General features: G+C 53.5%; 4 protein-coding genes across 10 annotated transcripts in view; 2 read left to right on the plus strand and 2 right to left on the minus strand.

The window, feature by feature from the left end:
- The window catches only part of EFTUD2 (elongation factor Tu GTP binding domain containing 2), a 40891-nt gene extending 39328 nt beyond the window's left edge, over positions 1 to 1563 (minus strand). The window contains exon 1 of the mRNA XM_069543629.1: positions 1271 to 1563. The gene's annotated coding sequence lies outside the window, so the exon portion shown is untranslated. The remainder of the gene's footprint in view (positions 1 to 1270) is intronic.
- Positions 1443 to 6166, plus strand: DNAAF19 (dynein axonemal assembly factor 19). Of its 6 annotated transcripts, none has more exons than XM_069543632.1 (4): positions 1443 to 1719; positions 3663 to 3791; positions 4205 to 4337; positions 5004 to 6166. In XM_069543632.1, the coding sequence occupies exons 2-4, from the start codon at positions 3682 to 3684 to the stop codon at positions 5433 to 5435; spliced, it is 675 nt and encodes a 224-aa protein (XP_069399733.1). In that variant the 5' UTR covers positions 1443 to 1719; positions 3663 to 3681; the 3' UTR covers positions 5436 to 6166. The 6 variants fall into 6 exon arrangements, with proteins under 6 accessions (XP_069399733.1, XP_069399732.1, XP_069399731.1 ...); XM_069543631.1 differs by having other exon boundaries at positions 1598 to 1719; positions 3663 to 3814; XM_069543630.1 differs by having other exon boundaries at positions 1618 to 2690; positions 3663 to 3814.
- A 563-nt stretch (positions 6167 to 6729) lies between these two features.
- Positions 6730 to 7995, plus strand: FAM187A (family with sequence similarity 187 member A). Its single transcript, XM_069544102.2, has one exon. The coding sequence runs from the start codon at positions 6730 to 6732 to the stop codon at positions 7993 to 7995; it is 1266 nt and encodes a 421-aa protein (XP_069400203.2).
- A 728-nt stretch (positions 7996 to 8723) lies between these two features.
- GFAP (glial fibrillary acidic protein) lies at positions 8724 to 18203 on the minus strand. Of its 2 annotated transcripts, XM_069543639.1 has the most exons (9): positions 17668 to 18203; positions 16647 to 16707; positions 16353 to 16448; positions 15400 to 15561; positions 13921 to 14046; positions 13540 to 13760; positions 12716 to 12759; positions 10918 to 11003; positions 8724 to 10306 (listed from the first exon to the last, which is right to left on the minus strand). In XM_069543639.1, the coding sequence occupies exons 1-9, from the start codon at positions 18114 to 18116 to the stop codon at positions 10265 to 10267; spliced, it is 1287 nt and encodes a 428-aa protein (XP_069399740.1). In that variant the 5' UTR covers positions 18117 to 18203; the 3' UTR covers positions 8724 to 10264. The 2 variants fall into 2 exon arrangements, with proteins under 2 accessions (XP_069399740.1, XP_069399741.1); XM_069543640.1 differs by lacking the exons at positions 8724 to 10306; positions 10918 to 11003 and adding an exon at positions 12146 to 12360 and having other exon boundaries at positions 17668 to 18168.
- Between the last annotated feature and the right edge of the window lie 5361 nt (positions 18204 to 23564).

Here is a 23564-nt window from a genome sequence, read left to right on the forward strand (position 1 = left end):
ATTTAAAAAAATAGGCTGTGTAAAGAATTCATCACGATTCCAGGATCAATCAATGTTAACTGGCATTATTTTTTAGCCATTCTTTTGTCTGTTTTATTTGTATTTTTTAGTTAAAAAACTTTTTTGGCCATTCTTGAATACAGGAACCCTGTGCTCCTTGTGCCCATGTGCCAATGCCCAAGACACCACTTCACATGAGTAGGCACTAGATAAATGTTAACTGACCAGAAGGTTCAATTTTGAGATACTGGTATTTCTTCCACAACGGTAATCCCTCCACCTCCTTCAGTGCCCCTTGTGGAGTGCTGATTGTGGATAAAATAGAGAATTAAGAGCTCCACTACTAATAAGTAAATGTGAATTATCACAGAAACTTTCATATGCATACTTTTTATTTCCAAAGAGCTATCATCTCTGTGCACATTTCATTCTCCCAAGACACCCATGAAATGACTGCAGAAATTTCTATACAAGGCTGTTCATGAAATAATCCAAGTCATTTCTGCTTCAGGGCCACTGCACTTACTCTTCTCTTCCAAAATGCTCTTCCCTTGGGCATATATACCTTGTTCCTTCATCTCACTCAGGTCTCTACTAAAACAGCACCTTCTTTGAGAAACCTTCCCTTGTCACTCTAAAAAACTCCCCCCATACACACACACATTCTCCAACCCCTATTTTCAATGGTTTATTATTTTTATTAACATTTATCATTAGCTGACAAGTATCTTCGTGTATTTACCGTCACCTCTCCAACTACAGTTTAAGCAAGGACTGTTTTTGTTTTCACTTAAAAGGGTGCCTGCCACAAAACAGAACCACTTACTGAATGACGAAATGTATGGCCCCAACAAGGCACAGAGAAGACAGCTGACCTGCCCACAGTTGCACAAAACTAGTGAATTTCGGTACCAAACTTCACTGCAGCTTCCCGCTACAATGCAGGCTCTCAAAGGAACATAGAGTAACGACGGAGGGAGCTTGATAGAGAAGTGAAGGCAGCACAGTTGGAAGAGAGAGTAAGATAGGGGAATAGACACTGCAAGAACGACCCCTGCCCAGGGAAAGGGTTTTATAGACGGACGACACGCAGGGAACCCAGGAATCGGTTGGGGGGTGGGGGGGCTTTCATTCTCTATCCTACTCCACGCCTCAATTTACCCATCTGTAAAGTGAAAGTGGCATATAACATATAGCATCTCTTCCAGATCTGACTAATTTCCCATTCCACCAGAGCAAGCCTCCCCTGACGCTGACCAGCGCCACTCACCTCCCGCTGCTCAGCCAAAAACTCCCAGTCGGCCGCTGGAGATCGTGCTTCCGCCCCACGCCGCCTCACCGCCTGCGCCCGCCGTTCGGAAGGACCCCACAGGCGCCGCGGTTGCGTTTCTTCCCGGGAGGGCAGCCCTCTGCCTGTGGACCAGCTCGGAGGAATCCCGGCTGCGGACACCGGAACCTGAGAAGAGGAACTGTGGGTCCCCAAACCACGGCGTGGGCTGCTCCAGAGAAAGCGAGGCCTGAGGAGGCGTGAATCTGATCAGGCGCCTCGGGGCCACCCTGACTGGGGGCCTTCGGGGCGATCACGTGGGAGGCTGGTGTAGCAGTTGCTGGGCAACCACAGCTGCTGGGCGTGGTCTACGCTGAGCTGACTTCGTCCGGCAGTGTCTGGGCATCCCCAAAGAAAGAAAGGAAACCGAGGCCCCGGCTGCTGGGGTGAAGGTCAGGGGGCAGGAGGATTAGGTGTTCTAGATTTTCAGTGACTGGGAAAGGCTTAGAACTAGGCAGGAGTCAGGACACCTGAGTTCAGTTCCTGGCCAGCCCACCCTACTTCTTGGTCTTTCGCTTACCCATGTTAGGGTGGAGGGTTGGTTTTAGGCCTCCTGCTTCCGTGTTGGGGCTTGCCTGGTGGCTCAGGCGGTAAAGAATCTGCCTGCAGTGCTGGAGACCTGGGCCAGGAAGATGCCCTGGAGGAGGAAATGGCAACCCACTCCAGTATTTTTGCCTGGGAGATCCCAGGGACTGAGGAGCTTGGTGGGGATGACTTCGCCACGTGATCTTTAGCTAATAGCTCGGAGCAGTAGTAGTAAGGTTCAGAAAGGTCTCACAGCAGTAAATGCGGATCCAAGATTAAAACTCGTATCGGTGATCTCTATAGAACGAATCAGTCAGCCTCAGACACGCGGAAGTTGCAGAAGTACAGAGACAGAACTAAAGAGGTTGCCCAAGTACCTAGAGATTTATGCTCCAGTCTTGGGCTGGACAGAGGGGTTTGAGAACGGGGATCATTAAGCCCCTTCCTCTGTCGCGTCTACTTGATTTCCTGCTCAGTCATTGCATCTGGTTTCGGGTGGAAAGTATCTTTTCTCCTTATAAGACATTTAAGTATGGGTGCTTCCCTGGTGGCTCAGATCGTAAAGAATCTGCCTGCAGTGTGGGAGACCCGGGTTGGATCCCTGGATCGGGAATATAAACACTGGAGAAGGGAATGGCAACCCACTCCAGTATTCTTGCCTGGAGAATTTCATGGACAGAGCCGCCTTCAGTTCAGTTCAGTGCAGTCGCTCAGTCGTGTCCGACTCTTCGCGACCCCACGAACCGCAGCACGTCAGGCCTCCCTGTCCATCACCAACTCCCGGAGTCCACCCAAACCCATGTCCATCGAGTCGATGATGCCATCCAAGAGCCGCCTGGTGGGCTACAATCCATGAGGTCGCAGCTGTGACAGGACAGAACGACTAATGCTTAATTTAGCAATGGGTGAATTTGTATCCCTGGGCTCAAGAATAGCTTACAGTAGTTCTGATTTTGTGTGAGGGCCTCTATCGCAACTTGTATATAGTGAGTCCTGTGGAAATGTGAAGGAACTAAATTCTGAAATCGAAATGCTTCCTCAGCCAAAGCACCAATCTAAAATATTTTTAGAGACAGAATAAAAAAGAATGAAAAATTGCTATTTGAAACAACATGGATGGACCTAGAGGGTATTATAGAGTATTACCAGGTATTTAAGACAGAGAAAATTAAATACTGCATGATTTCACTTATATGCGAAATCTAAAAAACAAAACAAGGAAAACAAAGATTCACAGATACTGAGAACACACTGGTGGTTGCTACAGGGGAAGGTGTGAAAGGGGAAGTGGATGAAATAGATTAAGAGGCACAAACTTCCAGCCATAAAATATATTGTTATGAGACTGTAACATACAGAATAGGGAATAAGTCAATAATATTGCAATAACTCTTAAATTATGACAGATGGTAACTAAACATTGTGTTGATCATCTGGTAATGTATATAAATGTTGAATTACTGTGTTGTACACCTGAAACTAATATAACATTTAATGTCGATTAAATTCCAATTAAAAAATATTTTCAGAGGCAGAGAACAAAATTAAGATAAGGCACTAAATTGAAAGTCAAGACTGTTTTCGGCGACAACAGATCTTAAGCAAGACCTCACTGTGTGACTCAGCTCCCCTCTGTAAAACAGAGAACTAGATTTCTGTAATACCCCCCAAGATAAGTGACTAGATGTCCAGAGTGCTTTGGGGTCATTTTGTCGGCTGGCAAAGAATCCAGATGCAAACGCCCACTACCTCTCCTCCCCATCCCTGATGTTCGTCTTCTGTTTGACATTCATTCCCTTTGCCTTCCTAGGCAGCGGCCATGAAAAGGAATGATGTCATCAACTTCAAGGCTTTGGAGAATGAGCTGCAGGCTGCACTCATTGCTGATGAGAAGTACAAACGGGAGAATGCTGCCAAGTTACGGGCAGTGGAACAGAAGGTAGCTTCCTATGAGGAATTCAGGTCAGCTTAATGCCGTTTTCTCAGGCTCTCCTGTTCTGGTTTACTATAGTGGATAAGAGCATGCACCTGGCCTCAGACCATTCTGGGCTCAGTCTTAGCCCTACCTTCTGCTACCTGTGTGATCTTATGCAAATCATTTTCCCTATCTGAGCCACTATTCCTCATCTGTAACAGAGAGTAACTATTGTCATGATTAAACATTATTGCACATAAGATTCTGAGCACGATACCTAACACATGGAAAGTGCTCAAAAATTATCAGTTACTTTTGCTGTTATTTTTCTCATATGGGCTTGCCAACAGGTCCAGCCTATTTCATGCAGAGTCCAGCCACCTCATACTTACAGGCAGCATAAGGTCCATCCCCTAATCTCTGGCCTTTGCCCATAGGGGTATCGTCCTTGCATCACATCTGAAGCCGCTGGAACAGAAGGACAAGATGGGAGGAAAGAGGCCTGTGCTCTGGAATTGTCACACTAGTCAGGGAAGGCCCTCCCAGGATGAAACCACTGAACTCTCCCCGGTAGGTAAGGCCCAGCAGGAATTTCTGCCCTCAGCCTCCCGTCTTATCTTCTTACAACACATACATTTTCCTTGTGTCTCATGTAAAGCCAACAGAAGCAACCTTCTGCCTCCAATTCCAGCAAGAAAAGCAACCTGTGGGTGATGAGGCCCAAACCTGCCAGATCAAGTCAGAAAGGTGTACTTGGCAGGCCCCTGTCCATCAGCCCTTGGCTTGCATTCCCAGATCAGATTTGGGGTGCCCTGCCTTGGGTTATATGGTAGAGAGTCTGATCCTCAGGCAGGGTTGGGAAGGAGATACAGCCTGTCAGATCCTGGACACTTGAGTTCTTTTTTCTCCTCCTGAAGTTTCCAAATACCTCCCACCCCCACCCTGCTCAGAGTGTAGTCTGACTTACACTTGTAAAACAGGGCTATGTCCATACTCATCAGTAGGAAAGTCTTGGTACAGCTAAGAATCTCACATCGTGGCCTGCATTTTTTCCTCTTGGGACCCTCCCTCCCCATCCCATCCCCTGTTCCTTCATCTGAAAATGAGGCCCACAGGGACTGCGACCTTGCCAATGCTCAGAGACCAATACCAGAGCTGAAAACCCATGGGTTCCCCTTGCTGTCACAGCGCAGCTGGAAGAGCTCTGGACTCTCTTTCCTTTCCTTTGTGGTCCAGGAGAAAACGCTCTTCCAGCCTGAGACCTCAGCCGAGTTCTACCGTGACTGGCGGCGACACTTGCGCAGCGGGCCAGAGCGCTACGAGGCACTGCTGCAGCTCGGGGGCCCGAAGCTGAGCCGCCTCTTCCAGATGGACGTGGGGTTTGGACTTCTAGGAGAGATGCTGGTGGCACTGGCCGATCATGTGAGGCCTGCTGACCGCTGGGCAGTGCTGGGGATCCTGCACAGCCTGGCCAGCACTGGGCGCTTCACCCTGAACCTGAGCCTGATGAGCCATGCAGAGAGAGAGAGCTGCAGAGCCTTGTTTCAGAAGTTGCAGGCCATGGGCACCCCCAGTCCGGAGGGGCAGGGTCTGGGGGAGCAGCTGGGTGGGCTTCAGGAGGAGGAAGGTCTGCTGCAAGAGCTGCTGATGCTATACCACCTGGACTGATGGGACCATTTACCTTCAGAGGCCCCCAGTGGTCATCAGAGGCATTTTTTGATTTTTGGGGGGACTCTGCAGGACTCTAATCAGAAACCCACACCTGATTCCCATTTGGATTTAGAATTTTCACAACCAAAGCAGGAACTGAATTTTCACTTTTCCCCCAGCCCCTTGGGGGCTTCATATTCTGAACTTTGTAGATCTACAGGATGGTCAAGGACCAAGCTGAAAGACTTTTGCTTCCCACCCTTAGAGTCTGCCAGTCTGCTAGCCCATGGCCCTGAGATATGGGTGAGCACCCAACGAAACACTGGTACCACCCATTGCAGCCTCTGCTCAAAACAAGGAAAAAACAAAATTGTTAATCCTCCATGGTTAACAAATACTGATCTCCATAGGTCTTTTTTTAAAGTTGATTTTTATTGGAGTATAGTTGCCTTAAATGTTGTTAGTTTCTTCAGTATAGTAAAGTGAATCATTTATACGTATATCTATCTATTTATCTATCTATCTATATATCTTCTTTTTTGATGTCCTTCCCATTTAGGTGACCACAGAGCATTGAGTAGAGTTCCCTGTGGTACACAGTAGGTTTGCATTAGTTATCTATTTTATACATAGAAGTGTACATACGGTCAATCCCAATCTCCTAGTTCATCCTCCATAGCCCTTAAACAAGAGTATTCATCACCAGAAACCAATGAATGGACATTTAGTCAATAAATGATCAAATGCTACCTCATTTGAAGTGGACTATTTTTCTCCAGGGGCTGAGTTCCCATGAAGGTTGGGCCTGAGAAAGCCCCAAGCCTTCAGCTCAGGCCTGGCCAGCCTCCCAGGTATCTTCAGATGGCCAGATGTGCAGGTGGGAGGGTTTCCTTCAACCCTCAGATTATCCAAAGGAAAGATGTTTGCACCAGGCCCGCAGGCAGGGCAGAGCCTGAAGCAGAAGGGCAGAGATTTTCCCGAACTTGTACCTGGGCCCTTGTTTCTCCTCCTGGCTTCCCCTGACCCACTGTTCTAGAATGCTAGAGTTCTAGAAAGGGGAGAGGGAGCCAGATTCTAGAATGGTTTTCTCCTCAAGAGCACATCTGGAACATGAGAAGGGCATCTTGTATGTTAACTAGGAATCAATTGCCTTGCCTATGGCAGCTTCCTCTGCAGACTGTTGCTTCTTTTCCTGGCTGCTTAAACCTTTCCTCATGTAGATGCCTCCTCCTAGCAGTGATTTCTAGAAGCCCCATAGGCCTTTAGTGCCTCGGGTTTGCCCTGCCCCCTCTGACCCTTCCCTTGCACAGGCATGAACCTGGCCCACACCACTGTGCTCCTGTGGGCGTGGGGGAGCCTCCAGGCCTTTGAAATAGTGGAGAAAGAGAACATCTTTCAGAGGACCCCCTGCCCAGCTTTCCTGATGTTTGACAACGCGGCCTACCTGGCCGACATGAGCTTCGAGCTCCCCTGCCCCTGCAAGCCGGAGGAGGTGTCCGCTGTCGTCTGGTACTATCAGAAGCACCTGGGCAGCAGCCACACCAAAGTGCTGACGGACTTCGATGGGCGGGTGCTGACGGAGGCAGCCCAGGTGCGCGTGGGCAGCGACATGCTGGTCCGCTTCAGCATCCGCATGTTCAGCCTCTTGGTCTTCCGGGCGCAGCCGGAGGATTCCGGCTTGTATTTCTGCGGCACCCGCAAGGGGGACTACTTTTACGCCTACGACGTGGACATCCAGAGCAGTGAGGGGATGGTGGCTACCTTCAAGGACCAGGGCCAGGAGCCCTTGGAAGACGAGTACCACGGGAGCCTCCGCGTCTTCACCACCTTCTGGGAGTGGACCCCCTGCGACCGCTGCGGGGTGCGCGGGGAGCAGTGGCGTATCGGTCTGTGCTACCTGCAGAGCCCGGACCTCTCTCCCCGCTACCACAAGATACTGCCCAACGTGGTGTCTTGTGGTTCGAGGGCTGTGCCCAGGCAGCTCCGGGCCAAGGCCAGCGACCACAACCCCGAGCTGCTGGTTCGGAGCTGCCTGATGCCCTGCGAGAAGAAGAAGAAGGTCCAGGAGGGCGTGATGGCCATCTTCAACTATGTGTCCAAAGTGGGCAGTCGGCCCTGGTTGCCCCAGGTGCCCATTCAGTTCCACCAGCAGAGACTGGGCCATGGACTCATCATCTCCTGCCCCGGAGCCCGGCCAGAGCACGCCGTGGCCTGGGACAAGGACCACCAGTACCTCTACCGCACGCAGTACCTGAAGGGCGTCAACGGATCCATGAGGGTGTTCATCGACCACGGCAACCATCTCCACATCCGCTTCACCCAGCTGGAAGACCGGGGCATCTACTATTGCTGGAGGCAGGGCGAGCGCATTGCTGGGTTCCGACTGGGCGTGACATCTCCAGGTCGCTACCCGGTCTCCTTCTCCGACCCCGAGACTCGGGCCGCCCTGGGGCTCATTCTGATAGGCTACATGCTTATCACGGTCATCTTCATCAGCATTCACCTTTGTCGTTGCTGCTGTTACTTATTCCGTTTTTGTCCCAACTTCTCCCCTAGGCTCTCTCTCCCCCAGCTCTGAAGACCAACTGTGCTCAAATGTGTTTGTTAAATGGTACCAGATGCCTCCGGTTGGGGGTGGGGCATGCGAACCTGCCCCCTCATTTTCGTGAGCAAGTCTAGAACCTCATCTGGGAAGCAGGGAAGCCTGAGCAGGTGGGAGATGGGGAACTGAGTCCAGGATGGAAGTAGTCGGAGTACACGTCTTCTGACTTAATGCTCAGAGAAGGAAGAAGTGAACCTAATATTTATCATCTATCTGGTGTTGACTGTGTTTGATGTGCTTTATTTTCTTGCCTTCATGGATTGCCAAGTGGGTGCTGTTTGAACTGAAGGTAGCAGAGAGAGGAAGAAAAGAGTTGGGGTACCTAGTATGTATATCCTCTTTGCCTTCTTTCCCAGCCTCATCCCGGAACCAGCAGGTAGAAATGGTGAGTTTGAGAATAAAGGTAGAGACCAGGACAGGAGAAATGGGTGAGGAAAGTGGAGACTGAATTCAGGGCTTTCCTGAGAGATGGCACCCAGCCTGGGGCCGGAGGTGAGGAGCCAGAAGCAAAGGCAGTGGGTGTGTGGGGCACCAGGGCTGGAGAGCAGAGCAGGGTTGGAGGCAGGATTTGTCATGTGGCCACTTCTGGGGATGCTGGGGGCCCCAAGACGATCAGTGATAAGAAGCAAGTTGTGTCTTGCCTGAGGCTACTTACTGTCCTCTGCCCCAGCCTCAGCCTCCGCTGAACAGATCAGAGTCCACTCTGGGGAAGGCCACAGCAGTCGTCTTTATTTGTTGCATTTATGTCAGTGACTAAAGCTCGTGGCAATGCCCTGAAGGTTAGCAGCAGTGGGTGGCACGAGGGAGTAGGGGAAGGGTATGCAGTCAAGTCCCTCTGACTTGGAGGGAGATGGGGACCCTGGGGTGGGCTTCGGAGCCCCACTTGTGGGCACTGATCATCTCATGCCCATCAGTCTCCCTGTGAACAGCAGAACAGGTGCTCAGGGTGAAAGTGTCTGCCCCAAGCTTTCCTGCCTCCAGGCTGCAGGAACACAAACCAGTGTCTTCACTCTGCATGGGCCTCGGGTTCCAAATCATAAAATAAACTGCTACCTAAAACATGGGGGGGGGGTATGTTTTGTATTTGACTAAGAGGGGACTATAGGGGCCTTGGTTTAGGGAAGAGCAGTGATCACTGTGGGGAGAGGAGGTTGGGTGGCAACAGAGCCTTCGCCTAGCAGTGTTTCCTGGGGTCAGGTGGCAGTTGCAGGGGCTCACAGGCCTGGGTGGACAAGGTTTACACAGCAAGGAAATGTCCTTGAGAGCTGGGACAAAGCAGGCCCCACTCCCATGAACAGCAGCCTCTTCCTTTCCTGTGTCAGCATCTTCAAGAGGATGAGTCACTTTCCTGATTCCCACAACCCAAAGGCCAAGTGTAACTGCTTACCCACGACCCCCACTCTGATGTCTAGCATCATCCCAAGCACTGCCCCCACCATCTCTACCTGCCCACTCCAGCCTGTATCAGAGTCCTCCTGGGCTTGACCTCTCTGTACCCACAGCAATGGGCAACGCCCCCTTCTACTCCCTCCCAGCACCCCTTTCCTCTGCACTTACACTATACTTCCCCCAAGCATGGAGAATCAAGCTCCCACGGGCCCACGGCATGCCCACGTGGCAGCTCAGTGGGGCTGAGACACTCGACACATTGCTCAGGAGGCCCCTCTGCAATCTGAGCAGGCCAGGAATTCTGTCTGCTGACTCTCCCAGTTGGCAGGATAGCCCCACCCACCCTCAGACTGGTCAGAGTCAGTCTAGAAGAATAAGCCTCTGGCCAAGGCCACCTTGCCTTGGGGGCTTCCTCTGCTTGTCTCAGACTCTCAGTTTTCCTCCAGCAGCCCAAAGGCCCCATTCCCAGATACCCCCAGACACCTCCGGCTCTGGCAACAGTTGCCATGACAACAGAGGTTCGCGATACAGAGGGCAGGGTGATTTATGAGGTCTCCCCGCTTTCTCTCCTCCCTCCCAATTCTAACCCAAGCTGCTGGCCGTGCCCCTCCAGGCTGCCCTTTGGGGTGAGTGCCCTGTTAGTGTTGCTGGGTGTGGGGTGGGTGCTGTCTGACAGGCTTAATGCTGATGGAGCCTAGGGTGGCAAGCTGGCTTAGAGATGGAGCAGGAAGAGGAGCAACTGGATTGGGTGGGAACTCAATTCTGGGGAAATTAACTAGCAGAGAAGAGACAGCTACCCCGACTCCTGCTGCAGACGCCTCAAACGGTGGGGCAGTGACCGCCAGATGGGTCCTGCTCACATCACATCCTTGTGCTCCTGCTTGGACTCCTTAATGACCTGAAGGGGACAGAGAAGGTGCCATAGTTAGGAGCTCACACAGACTCCAGGTCCACCATGGCTAGGCAATGTGACCTGGGACAAGTTCCCAGCCTTTCAACTTTTCTATGATAGTAACCGGAATGCCGCCACACAGCAGAGGGGGAAACAAGCTAATCCTGTCAAACATCTGGCAAACATCTGCCTGGCACATGCTGAGCTGCTGTTGTAAGATTAGCTAATTCTGCTGGTACAGTGGGGAGGGGATATGCCCAATCTCCTCTTCCCATTCTTCTGCCAGGTCCCTTTCACCAAGCTGAAAGTTGAACGTTGGGAGTGAAAGTTACTAAATTTAATTTTCATTCTGTCTCCCCCAGGCCTGCTGTGGGGGCACCTGAGTCTGAGGGTGAGAAAGGGAGAAAGAAAGCCAGAGTCAGGACCCTGACCTGTGGCCTAAGCATCTAGGCTCCCCTTAGTGTAGGGACTGGGGAATGGAATTATATCTGGGCTCCTTCCCCTCTTCCAGAGCCTCCCAGAGGAACTCTTGGGAGTTATGGAGAACCTTCTATATGCCAGTCCAGGCTTTCTCCCAGAGCCTGCTGGGGCCAGAATCTTGGGCCTGCCCTCCTCACCTCTCCATCCCGCATCTCCACGGTCTTCACCACAATGTTCCTCTTGAGGTGGCCTTCTGACACGGACTTGGTGTCCAGGCTGGTTTCTGCAGACATGAGGAGAAGAGGCCTCCATAGGCTCTCAGGGCCCTAGACATCCTCTCCCACCCTTGGTTTCCCCCTGAGACCCCTAATCGTGAGTACAAAAGCCTATCCAACCAGAGAAGTCCTAGGCTCTCCCAGAGGGGCTGGCAACCTCCTAAGTCCCCACAGTGCCAAGCAAGCCCTCACTTCCCTGCTTGCTGTCCTGGCCTGGCTGCATTTCAGCCCCTCTGCAGTTCCTCACTTGGCCCCTGGCTCCCTGACAACCCAGTATCACACCAAGGAAAGAGCATGTGGTTACTGAAGTCAGGCAGGCCAGAGCTCGAGTCCCAGCTCAGCCACATGACTGTGGGTAAGTTAATTTACCTCTTCCAACCTCAGTGTCCTCATCTGCAAAATGGGGATACTGCTGCCTACTTCTCTAGGTCGAAGTAGTGAGTTAACTGAAACAACGTGTGTAAAACAATGGGCACGTATTCATGTTCCGTACACATGGGTCCCTCTCCCGTCCCTCTTCCCTTTTCCTGCCTCTCTCTGCCACTTCTCTAGGACCCTTTTCTGTCTGGCATGTGGCAGTATTGCCTCTACCTGTTCTGCTGGTTAACTCTTCTGATACTGAACTAAGCCCTCGGACATGCATAGCTAGTGTTCCTAAATTTCTAGTCCAGAAGAATTATTTTTTCCCTCAGCTGAGAATTATTTGAGGGCCACATACAAGAAGTAATTTATTCCCCCCTGCAGAGAGAAAAATGTAACATGTCACACTCACTAATGTTTAATATTAAGAGCAGGGGACATAAAACTTTATTCACTCCAAGAGCAGCAGTCTAGAGGGAAATAATCCTCTGGGCTGAATCAGCCCTGAGCTGAACAACCGAGCCTCGGGGACAGAGGAATCAGGCCAAGAGCCTGGCTGCCAGGCACCGTGAGACTCTAGGGGCCCTCCTGGTGATGGGGAAGAGGTGAGGCAGAAGCTGGTGTTTGCTCAGAGGCCCAGAGCATCTGAGCTGAGTACCCGAGGACTTAGCACCTTGAACACTGGCCAACTCTACTACTTTAATGTACATTTACCCTGTGCCAGGTCCTGGACTGGGCACTGAGATTGCTGGGGAAATGACACAGGGTTGGCCCTTTAGGGAAACCTGGGAGGAGGGAGCTCAAGAAGATGGGGAAAGTGGGCTTGGTGAGCTTGCTCCCTATTAAGGTGAGAAAAGCACCATGTCTAAAAGGCAGGCAGCTAACCGAGAGCCGGCGGGGCTCCATCTACAACCTGGTGAGCCTGAATTGGTATAACTTGTATTGTGAGGCTTTTGAGATGTCTTGTGACCTTGTGACTTTCCCCTTCTTTGGTGCTTTTGCCCCCTGTAGTGACAAGCAGTTAAAAAAAACACACACAAACATCAAACACTCAGCTGGACAGGGATCTGCAGACAGGTGAGAGGTTAAGACCCTCACTCAGTTCTGCAGTGGAATGGGGAGTAGGCATGGGAGGAGGGACAAAGGGCAGAGCAGGACAGGAGTGGCTGCAAGCCCCACCTGGAATGCTCTGGAATGGTGTGTTCTGGCTGGAAGTTCTGCCGTGAATATTGAAGGTCCCCACAGAGAGCACTGGGCCCCTCTGCCCTGGTCCTCGGCCTCAGACCAGAAGAGCAACCCACAGGCCTGGGGAAGGGGGCGGGAATCCAACACTCTGCCCACAAAACCCTGTTCTACTGACCTCGGATCTGCAGGTTGGAGAAGGTCTGAACAGGAATGGTGATGCTGAAAGACAGCAGAAGGAGAGGGGTGACCAGCCTGCCAGAGGACACTCCCAGGCCAGATCCTGGTCCAAGGTCACCATAATAGCTTCGAGGCCCTCTTCCTTGCCAGGAAAGGCAGACCTCCATCTCTTAGCTTCTCCAGCAGCCAACACACTCCCCGCGCTGTAAGAGCTCTGGGGGAACACCTCCACTCAAAAGAGAGTGAGTGCTCTGAGGATGACAGAGGGGAGGGGAGAGCAGTGAAGAGAGTTCCCAGGAGGCAGAGGAGATTGGTCAGCAGAAAAGAAGTCCAGTCTTTGTTGGGAGGGTGGGGAGTGAGCCTTTTAGTTTGGAAGATAACCCAAGTCCTTACCCTAGGATCTGATCAACATGGGCTGAATTGAATCCATCCATTCATTCATCAGGCATTTATGAATACCAACTGTGTGTTAGGTGAGCACTGTGCTGGGCGCTGGGATAGGAGGGGGCTGGTCACGAGGCTGAATAAGACAGTCCCTGATGGGGCTTCCCAGATGGCGCAGTGGTAAAGAACACACCTGCCAAAGCAGGAGACACAAAGAGACGTGGGTTCTATCCCTGGGTCGGGAAGACCCGCTGGAGAAGGAAATGGCAACTCACTCCAGTATTCTTGCCTGGGAAATCCCATGGACATAGGAGCCTGACGGGCTACCATCTATGGGAGTCGCAAAGAGTTGGACATGTCCGAGCACACATGTATTCGTGAAGGGAGCAAGGCGACTCTGGGGCGGGGCAGTAGGGCAGGCGGCCGGTCTGGGCTCACCGGTTCTCCTCGCCCTCCAGCAGCTTCCTGTAGGTGGCGATCTCGATGTCCAGGGCCAGTTTGACGTTGAGCAGATCCTGGTATTCCTGCAGGTGGCGCGCCATCTCGTCCTTGAGGCTCTGCCCCTCTTCCTCCAGCCGGGCCAGCGCCTCCTGGTAACTCGCCGCCTCCCGCGCGTGGCGCTCCTCTTGCTCGCGCATCTGCCGCTCCAGGGACTCGTTCTGTGGATGGAGCCGGACCGTTCCCCGAGGCCCCGCCCCAAGAAACTTTTCAGAGCTCCGCCCCGAGCCGGTCCTTCAGCGTCTGCTAGGGCTGTAGGTCCCAGATTCCCGGCTCGCTCACCCGTACCCCTCCTCCGCCTGCGGCCCCGCCCGTGCTCACCGTGCCGCGCAAGGACTCCAGGTCGCAGGTCAAGGCCTGCAGCTGCCGTCGGTAGTCGTTGGCCTCATGCTTGGCCTGGCGGAGCAGCTCCGCGTTACGGGCGGCGGCGTCGTTCAGGTCCGCGAACTAGATGAGGAGAGGGCTTTATGCTGGAAGGCGGTCTGGGGCCGCATATCGCGGGAGCTTAGTGGGCTCGGGGGGTTGGTACGCGGTCTGGAGGATCAGGGAGATGGGCCGGACGGTACGGCTGTTTTCCAGCCCACCCCACGCCATTGGCACTGGGTGGGATTATTCACAGTCACCCGTGGCCCATGGACACAGACACAGACGACACTGCTACTTCTCTAGCATCTAGCTCAGTGCCTGATGAGGGAACGCGTGAATGAGCAGAGGGTGTCACAGAGCCCAGACTCTCCAGTAGCTCCATCCTCGGGACTGAATCCTGTCCTCCTCGGTCACACACAGGGAGCTCTGGTGAGCAGAGACCAGGTTCTAATAACCCTCTCTCCTTCAGCCTGCTCTGAATCCCTCATGGTTCCATCACGCCTTAACCTGCTCAGAACCATCCCTGACTTCTGCCACTTACACTCCTCAGCTCCATGCCCTGGGCCAGGATCTCCGGGGCCCCACTTTTCTGTGCTTTATGGCCTCTGCTCAGGCTGTGTCCTGCATGCCCTTCCTGAATGCCCTTTCTCTCTTCTCTGTACGTTCGTAGGCTGCCAGTCCCGCCTGGCCCCACTGCCCTTCCATGAAATCTGTCCTGCTTCCGCGTTGCGTGTAAACCCTGCCCTGCTGTGTTCTTCACAGACATCAGGCTGAGTGACATCACATCTCCCTGGTCAGACGTGTCTCTGTATGCGGGGCAGAGCCTGGCATGCAGCAGATACTCAATAACCCAGGATGCAGATAGCAGAAGCATCAAGAATGTGGGCTTGGGACTTCCCTGGCAGTCCAGTGGTGAAGGCTCCACCCTTCCAATGCGCGAGGCGTGGGTTTGATCCCTGGTCAAGGAACTAACATCCCACATGCTTAGAGGCATGACCAAGAAAGCCCCCCAGATAAACAGTTAAAAAAAAAAGATAAGAATACAGGCTCTTAAGTGAGACAGCTAGGGTTAGAAATCCAGCTCTATTGCTTAGGAGCTGTGTGAGTTTGGCCAAATTGGTTAACCTCTCTGGACTTCAGTTCTGTCATCTATCAAAGGACAGTACCTACTTCATGGTAAGATAATCCTTGCAAAGCCCAGGGCCTAAAACACAAGAGTGTTGGCTAGTAGTCAATCGCAACAGATACTAATAAGTACTTATTGGAAGTAATAGTGCCTGTATGACCCTGGGCAAGTCACCTCACTTCTTTGGTGAAGGTCAGTCACTCAGAGAGGATCCTCTCTCAGCTTCCTCCACCCTCCTTCCCTGATTCTTTTGTATGGAGCCAGGAGGGCTGCCTGGAGAAGGCAGGCTGCCCCAAAGTCAGGGCTACCTTGGACCGGTACCACTCCTCCGCCTCTTGCATGTTGCTGGACGCCACTGCCTCATACTGTGTGCGGATCTCTCTCAGAGCCGCTGTGAGATCAGGCTTGGCCACATCCATCTCCACGTGGACCTGCTGCTGGGCCAGCTGCTCCTGTAGCTCCCGCACCTCCTGGCCAGGGTGAGAGAAGGGTTGCCAGGCCTCAGGGACCAGCTGCAACTGGGGCTTCCCCCTAGCATCATGCCCTCTTCCTTGGACACGGATGTTGGCTAGGGGAGATGGGATGCTCCTAGTTGGAGGAAATGGCGTTGTCCAGGATAAGGGAAGAAGCAGGTTAGTTTGGGGGCCCCGGGATGTCCTCCTCCCAGGCCTGGAAGTCAGGAGCACTGGAAGCATGTCTGTGTTCTCATGAAAGAACGTCTGAGTCCTGGGGTGTGGGTGTCCCTATGGGTTCCTGGGTTCCCTGAGTCCATGGATTCTGAATCTATTATCTGAAGTCAGAGCTCAGCGGGGTCTTTTTTTTTTTTTTTTTTTTAAATGTATGGCTGTCATTTCAATGGAAACAGATGGCAGAGGGAGTGAAGTCATAGAGACCAACTATGTGACCTTAGCACATTCTTTAGCCTTTCTGGGCTTCAGGGTTCTCCTCTGTGAAAAGGAGATAACACTGGAACCATCCCTATCTCACAGGGCTATAGTGAAAAAGAATGAGGCAACAGGGCCCACTTTAAGTGGAGGGTGTGTCTGGGTGCATTCTACTAGGGGCTGGAGGTGCTCTCTTATCTGTCTCCAGCTCTGCCTCCCTCAGTCTTTCTCTGCCTCTCTTTCTCTGTCTCTCTCTCATTTTCTTTCTCTGTCAGTGTGTCCCTTTCTCTCTCTGAATATCTGTCTCTGTCTCCCCATCTCTTTCCCTCAGTTCCAGTCTCTGTGTTGGCCTTTTTTCCCCTCCTTCCCGATCTTACCTCCTCATGGATCTTCCTCAAGAACCGGATTTCCTCCTCCAGAGACTCAATCTTCCTCTCCAGATCCAGACGGGCCAGGGTGGCTTCATCTGCTTCCTGGAGCAGGGCGGGGCAAAGGGCCACTCTGACCCCAGACTCATCCTCTCTGCTCCCTAGTCTAATCTGATCTCTCCTTTTGCGGCTGGTGGGGGGCAGGGAGAGCACGTTGCTCTGGAGGGTTGGGCTTAGGGACTGTGTTTGGGTGGGCTGCCATCAACATTTTCCCCCTCCCTGATCCTTCCCCACCACCCTGACCTGTCGATAGGCAGCCAGGTTGTTCTCAGCCTCCAGCCTCTGGTTGGTTTCATCCTGGAGCCTGAGGTAGGGAGATACACTCCTGGGTCTGGGCTCTTCTGACGATTATGGGGACCCCTCCCCTGATCCCTCTGCCAGAGAGATACTCCCCCACCCTCAGGAGCAGTGGAGCAGAAGGAGGAGTGAGGGGCAGGATTCTAGACAGAGCTTTGGCCAGAAGGGTGAGCAGACAAGAGCCTGCGCTTTAAGTCATTACCAAGGTGCCTTATCAGGGTTGCTGCACCTGCTCCTGCTCACACAGGCGCTTCCACCAACCTATACTCACTCCTGCCATACACACACACACACACACACACACACACACACCCCACACACGTCTTCTCGCACTTGAAGTCACACACGCATACTCTGCCAGTTGGCAAGGACCATGCTCCTGGCATTTCCTCTGACCTTCGGAAATGGGTTTATTAAGATCTCCACTTTACAGCTGTGCTAGCTGAAGCACCTTGACTAGGGTCGTAAGCTGGGGACAGGCAGAGTCACCTGTGTTCTGAAGCCAGGCTTACCTGCTGTCTCCCTGTGGCCTGTACCCCAGCCCAGTCCTCCTGGTGCACCCCCATATTCCCATCCAGTACCTCCACTAGACAGAGCTAAGAATAAGTGTATTCTCTGTGCACGGTCGCAAGGCCCCGCAGTGAATAAAACAGAGAGCCTGCCCGCTAGGGTCCCCAACTGTCCGCTTTCCTCAGCAGGAAGGTGCTGACGGTACAGCAGTTCCCTGGAAGAAGGATTTGGGGAATCAGATCCCCGGAAATCAGATTCTGGGCCTCGTCCCAGGCCCTCCATCATCTGGAAACAAGTATCGCCAGGCCCTCCATCATCTGGAAACAAGGATCGCCCTCCCTCCTAAAGGCGGGAAATGGGAACAGGAAGGCAGAGCCCCGCCTGAGACCTGCAGGCGCCCCTTCCCGGGACTCAGTCCTCCCGGTTCAGGAGGCCCCTCTGCGGCTCCCCTCCTCACTTCTGCCTCAGGGTGCCCAGGTCCTGTGCCAGGTTGTCCCTCTCCACCTCGAGCCGGGCGCTGTTGGCGGTGAGTTGATCGAGCCGTAGGCGCAGCTCGCGCAGCTCTGCCTGGTAGACGTCGGCCAGCTTGGTGGGCTCCTTGGCCCGCAGCTGGTTGAGCTCGGCAGCCAGCGCCTTGTTCTGCTGCTCCAGGAAGCGCACCTTCTCAATGTAGCTGGCGAAGCGGTCGTTGAGCTCCATCATCTCTGCCCTCTCGCTGGCCCGGGTCTCCTTGAAGCCGGAGTTGAGTGCCCCGGCCAGGGAGAAGTCCACCCGGACCGGGAGTGGAGGCGGCATTCGAGCCAGGGACAGGCGGGTGCCGGGACCCAGGCGGCGGCCCCCCACCACCATCTCCGAGGAGGAGACATAGGAGCGGCGAGCCGCTGAGGTGACCCGTCTCCTCTCCATCCTGGCCTCGCTCTGCCCGCTCCTGAGATGTGCAGGCTTTAAGGAGGAGGGGACCAGCCTGGCACGGCCCAGGCTGCCCCTGGCAACGCCCCCTGGCATAGCCTGAGGGGGTGGTGCTGGGCCACAGCCCAGCCACGGGGAGAGCGCCTCTCACCCCACCGAGGCCACTGTGCCCCGAGGCAGGGCCACCAGAGCATGCCAGCCTCTGTCTGGCTCCAGACAGAGCTGCTAGTGGGCAGTTCCTGGGGCCGATGCTGTGTCTGAAACTCTGACCACTGAGCAAGCAGACTCTCTGGGATGGTGGGTCAGGGAAGGGCTGGACCAGATGACCCCTGACCCGTCTTCTAACTCTTAGATCCCATGACCCAGGCCCTCCAGCATTCTCCTTCCAGTGCCTGATAGATGTTGGGAACTTGAATAAACCTGTTCCCTACTCTCAAGAAACAGCCTGTGTTAGATTTCCTGACAGCCTCAGTCCCAGCATATTCCTGCCATCCTCCCCTCTGAGTGCAGGCGTCTGCATTCCTGCTGTCTCCCCATCCTCTGGAGTTTTGGGGCTGTGGGCTGGAATTAGAACCAACCCTTTGTCTGGAGGGTCAATCGAGGCCTCTATCTAGCAGTGGGGGGATAATGGAAGGAATGTGGGGCTCCTGATAGGGCCAGAGGGGGCAGGTGCTGCACTCCCAGGCGCCCGCCCCCCCACTCCTGGGGCCACCCTGAAGCTCCAGGCTCAGCCTCACTGGGTTCACCCCAGCTTCCCTGCAACCCCTCCCAGAGCCCAGGCCTTGACAGCACCACAAAGCACTTATGAATGAGCTGGCTGTCCCAACTCCATCTTTGTCCCTGTAACATCCCATTTCCCTGGCCCCCTCTCACCTCACTCTCACAGTGGAGATTTATCTCCTTCAAGTTCCCACACAAGTTCCCAGGCCGAAAGGCTGGGAAAGGTTTCTGGGGATAAGTGGGTTTGGGTACTGAGGAGCCAGTGGTTCTGAACTGGGAACCCGGGTCCAGTGCCCTGTGGGCCCTTGAGATTTCAGATCCATCCACCCCGTCTATCTGGCTGCCTGGTGGTCCACCCAGGCCCTCAGCCATCTGTGTCCCTGGACTTCTGGGAAGCAGACAGCCTTCCTCTCCTGCACCACCCCCTCTTGCTGCCCACTGCCCATGCCTGGGCCTCCGATCCCTTTTCCCGGGCACTTGCTGAATGAAGCCTTGTTCTCCACCACTGGTGAGGGCGTCGCTCAGCGAGGGCAGCCCCTCAGGGGGGCTGTGCTGTTTTCATCCCAAGATGCCAGCCCGTTGGGCGGGGCACAGCCCAAGCCCCTTGCTCAAAGAGCTTCTCGGAAAGCATTTGAGGGGAGCTGGGGTGCTGCGGGGAGCGGGCTCTGTGCCCACCCTGACCATTGTGTCTGTGCCAAGGTGAGTCATTCAGTGGGCACCAGGAAAGGCCCTGGGGGGTGGCCCAGCAGTGCCAGGGCTCCAGCACTGCAGACAAGGCCTGACTGCTAGTCCCCTCCCCTGCTCTCAGAGCCAGCTCAGCCCCTGAGCCCCTGTCCCAGCAATACCCCTTCCTCCACACCAGGGGAGGTGCTCTTCATTTGGGCATGTTTTACAGGCTGCTTGACGAGATTTCCCTGTTAGTCTCAGGCAAAGAGAGGAGATGAGCACCACTCCCAATTTTTTTTGGAGGGGTGCTATGCCTCGTAGCATCTGCCATCTCAGTTCCCCAACCAGGGATCGAACCAGCATTCCCTGCCTTGGAAGCGCAGTCTTAACCACTGGACCACCAGGGACTTCCTAATTGTTTAGCAGAGTCTGCTGCTGGGCCTGAGCAGTATCACGGGGAGGGGAATCATGAGAAGGGGGCACCCAGTGACTTGAGCCTATTGTGGTTTGGGGAGCTGAGGAAGGATGGGGGTGGGGAGTGACCTTAGAGGAAGAACAAGGCTGGGGACAAGCCCTTGTCCCAACTCCTCTCTGTGGCTTGGAGTGGCTGCTCTTCCAGCTTGCCAGGCAAGTCACAGTGTATCCTTCTCTCTTTGTCCAAGTGAAATCTAGTTGAAATGAGTACAGAGCAGTCCTGGAGGGACAAGCTGTAATAGAGCAGAAAGGGCTTGTCAGGAACGCTCAGTAAACTGTTTTTGTGAAACACAGGCTTGTTTCAGCAGCAGCAGGTGAGGTCCCCTCTTCACCCGCTTCAGCCACCTCACTGGGCCCCTGTCACCCGCCTGCATCCTCTCCCTCTATCTTCAACCCCTATCTCTCCTTCAAACACATCCCTACACTCAGCCCTTATCTATGTGATGTTCACACACAGAAGCAAAGAGGTGGTGGACAGATTTGGCCATGGTCGTTTGTCAAAACTTCATTACTTTTTATATACATGCATTGTAGAAAAATCAGAAAATACAGATAAGCAGAATAAAAAAATTAGCTATCATTTTGCCACCTGGAGATATAAACAGATTTTTTTTCTACATGTATAAATTCATTTTTAAAACGTAGGCTCATGCTGTACAAATTATTTTGTAATTTGCTTTTTTTTCCCTCGACAATATGTTGTGAACATCTTTTCATATCCATAAATATTTATCTCCATCATCATTTTAACAGTTGCATGGTTTTCCACCATGTGCATGAATGTGTGTGACTGCTAAGTCGCTTCAGCCGTGTCCGACTCTTTGTGACCCTATAGACTATATAGCCCGCCAGGCTCCTCAGTCCATGGGATTCTCCAGGCAAGTATACTGGAGTGGGTAGCCATTCCCTTCTCCAGGGGATCTCCCCAAGCCAGGGATCAAACCCAGGTCTGTCTCCTGAATTGCAGGCAGATTCTTTACTATCTGAGCCACCAGGGAAGCCCGTGCATGGTTGTAACCAGGCCCTATTGTTGCACAGTTCTGTCCTCTCTCTCTCTTTGTTCTAGATTACACTGTGATGCACATTTGCTCCAGGTAGACATAGCTCCCAGCCTCTACCTCTACTCGCCTCCTCCCTGTCTGGCTGAAGCCCCATTCTCCATGGCACCTCCTCTCCTGCTTCCCTAATCTTTGGAAGACTCGTTATCCAAAGCCTCAGGCCAGTCCCTGGATGGCCTTCTGGACTGGACAGCAGAACGCTGCTGGCTCTGGGAAGAGGATGCCTGGACACCCATCCCCACAGCTTTCAGCCAAATCAGGTCTTATTTCAAGCTGAGCTGGGGACAATTCAAGCTGCGTTGGGAACAAGATGACCTTTCACTTGCTATGCCCATCCTCTACATCAGAATCTTCCAGGATGACCTCCTGTCTATAGCCCAAGTACCTTCCGGGACAGATCGACCCTCCACCCACACAAAAGGTGCCCAGCATGTTCCAAATTTGCCAGCCTCCAATTCAAGGGGCCCTTTTGTCCCTCGACTCTGCCCACTGACTCCCTGCTGCTCTCCCAGTGCCTGACACAGCATGGGGGTTGGCAAGCATGAGTGGGATGAAGGGAACGTGGGGTCTCTGGCCAACCCCTTGCCAGAGTCCATGCACTCCGGGACACATCCTTGAGGAAGGGAACTGAGTGACCACTAGATGGCAGTGATGAGCTGCCCAGATCTGAGCGGCCTGGTGGCCATAGCCCTTTGGAGGCAGGAAGAAAGCTGGTCTCAGGCTTTCTAAAACCCCAAAGTGCATCAGGCTTTCTAAAACCTCTAAAAGAGGGGTCACTAGAATTGCCTCTGACTGCTGTGGCAGTGCCCTCTAGGGGAGAGAGCAAGGCCATTCAATAGCTGTATGATTGTGGATGACTCAGGAACCTTCTTTGAGTCTCCATTTCCACATCTGTATGATGAGGTCTAGACAAACTTATTCCAAGGTAGTTGTAAGAATAGCTATCAGTGAAAGCCAGACACAGCAGGTGCTTGACAAATCCTAGCTTCTGTTTAATAACACCTACCAGGGGCTTCCTGGGTGGCGCTAGCGCTAGTGGTAAAGAACTCACCTGCCAATGCAGGAGGTGCCCGAGACACGAGTTCAATCCCTGGGTTGGGAAGATCCCTTGGAGGAGGAAATGGCAACCCATTCTATAGTCTTGCCTGGAAAATTCCATGGACAGAGGAGCCCAGAAGGCTACAGTCCATAGGGTTGCAAAGAGTCAGACACGACTGAGTGACTTGGCACACGAGCACCAAGTGCTTTACCTGTTTCCGTGTTAGCACATCTCATGGGGTGGGCCTGGACGGCTGGGAGCTGGGTCTTCCAGGGGAGCTGCCATGTCCTGTCGACCCCATTGGGGTTGGGGCAGGGACAGCATGTGGGCAGGGGCACCCCACAAAGGGCATTGTGGAAGGAGGTGGCAGCCAGTGAAGAGAAGGTGGGAGTCAGCACTCTTCACTCCAGACCACTAGTTGTTTATAGCTTTGGGTCTCCCAGGGAACATGTGAGAGTTAGGTCCCACTGTCCTAGTGGAGACTGAATAGAGGCTGTTTCCCACCCTGCTTTCTCATCTCCCTGACTCCCACAATGGGCTCTATCCTTCCTTCTTTGCCCTTTCCCAGACCTTGTGGACTTGAGAACCACAGTTCCATTGGCTTGAGAACCTCTTGGTGTGTCAACATCTCCCATGGGGATGGATCTCTTCTATACTTGAACCTGAGGCTTCCCAAGGACAAGGCCCCCAGTAGATGGGGTCTTCCCAGTGCTATGTCTATGTCGTCATCAGACTGGGATGCATCTAAGGGTAGAGTCGGTCTCCCACTTCAGACTCAGGCAACCACAGACAGAAGCCGCCTCTTTCCTTGGGTGGGAGCCATCTGATCAGAGGATCCATGGTTCACTGTCAGCTGGGAGCTTCTGAGGACAGGCGACATCCTTCTGTTGGAGGACAGCTGCCTTGGGCCAGGGATGGTTCCTTCTCCCATCCTGAGCCTGTGCCCAGCCTCACCCTGCAGGTTAGAAGCATCCAACTCCTGTGGCTGCAGAAGGGTTCTCAGCCGAACACCTAGTCTCCTTCCCCTTCTCTTCTCCGGTCCCTCAGCCTTTCGGAGGCATCAGCTCATTCACCTTCACAGACCCAGGGGGCAGGCTGCTGCTTTGGGGTCAATAAGTTTGGGCCCTTCTCTGCCCCCATCTCCCCACCCAGCCAGGGCCTGCTCCAGCCTGCCCCCCGCCTCCCAGGCTCTAACTCTGAGACCAGCTCTTTAATTGCTTTCTTTGATCTGCTCTGCGCCATGCTCCCTTCCATCTTCCTGGCTGACTGCGTCCCTTTGAGAGAGTAAGAGGCGGAGACCAGATGTGTCCCTGGAGGGAGGAGAGGGCTGGCGGGCAGCGTGTTATTTCCAATCCAGTGGTCTTCCAAATGGACAGGATGAGCTAGGAGGGCAGCACTGCAGGCAAGCTGGGGAGAGCCCCGGGATGAGCTGGAAGACACAGCCAAGGTCTCCAGGTTCCTGGGCATGACTGGTTCCTTCCTCCCCCC

This window comes from Ovis canadensis, chromosome 11, assembly GCF_042477335.2.
Source record: "Ovis canadensis isolate MfBH-ARS-UI-01 breed Bighorn chromosome 11, ARS-UI_OviCan_v2, whole genome shotgun sequence".
In the NCBI taxonomy this organism is placed as follows: domain Eukaryota; kingdom Metazoa; phylum Chordata; class Mammalia; order Artiodactyla; family Bovidae; genus Ovis; species Ovis canadensis.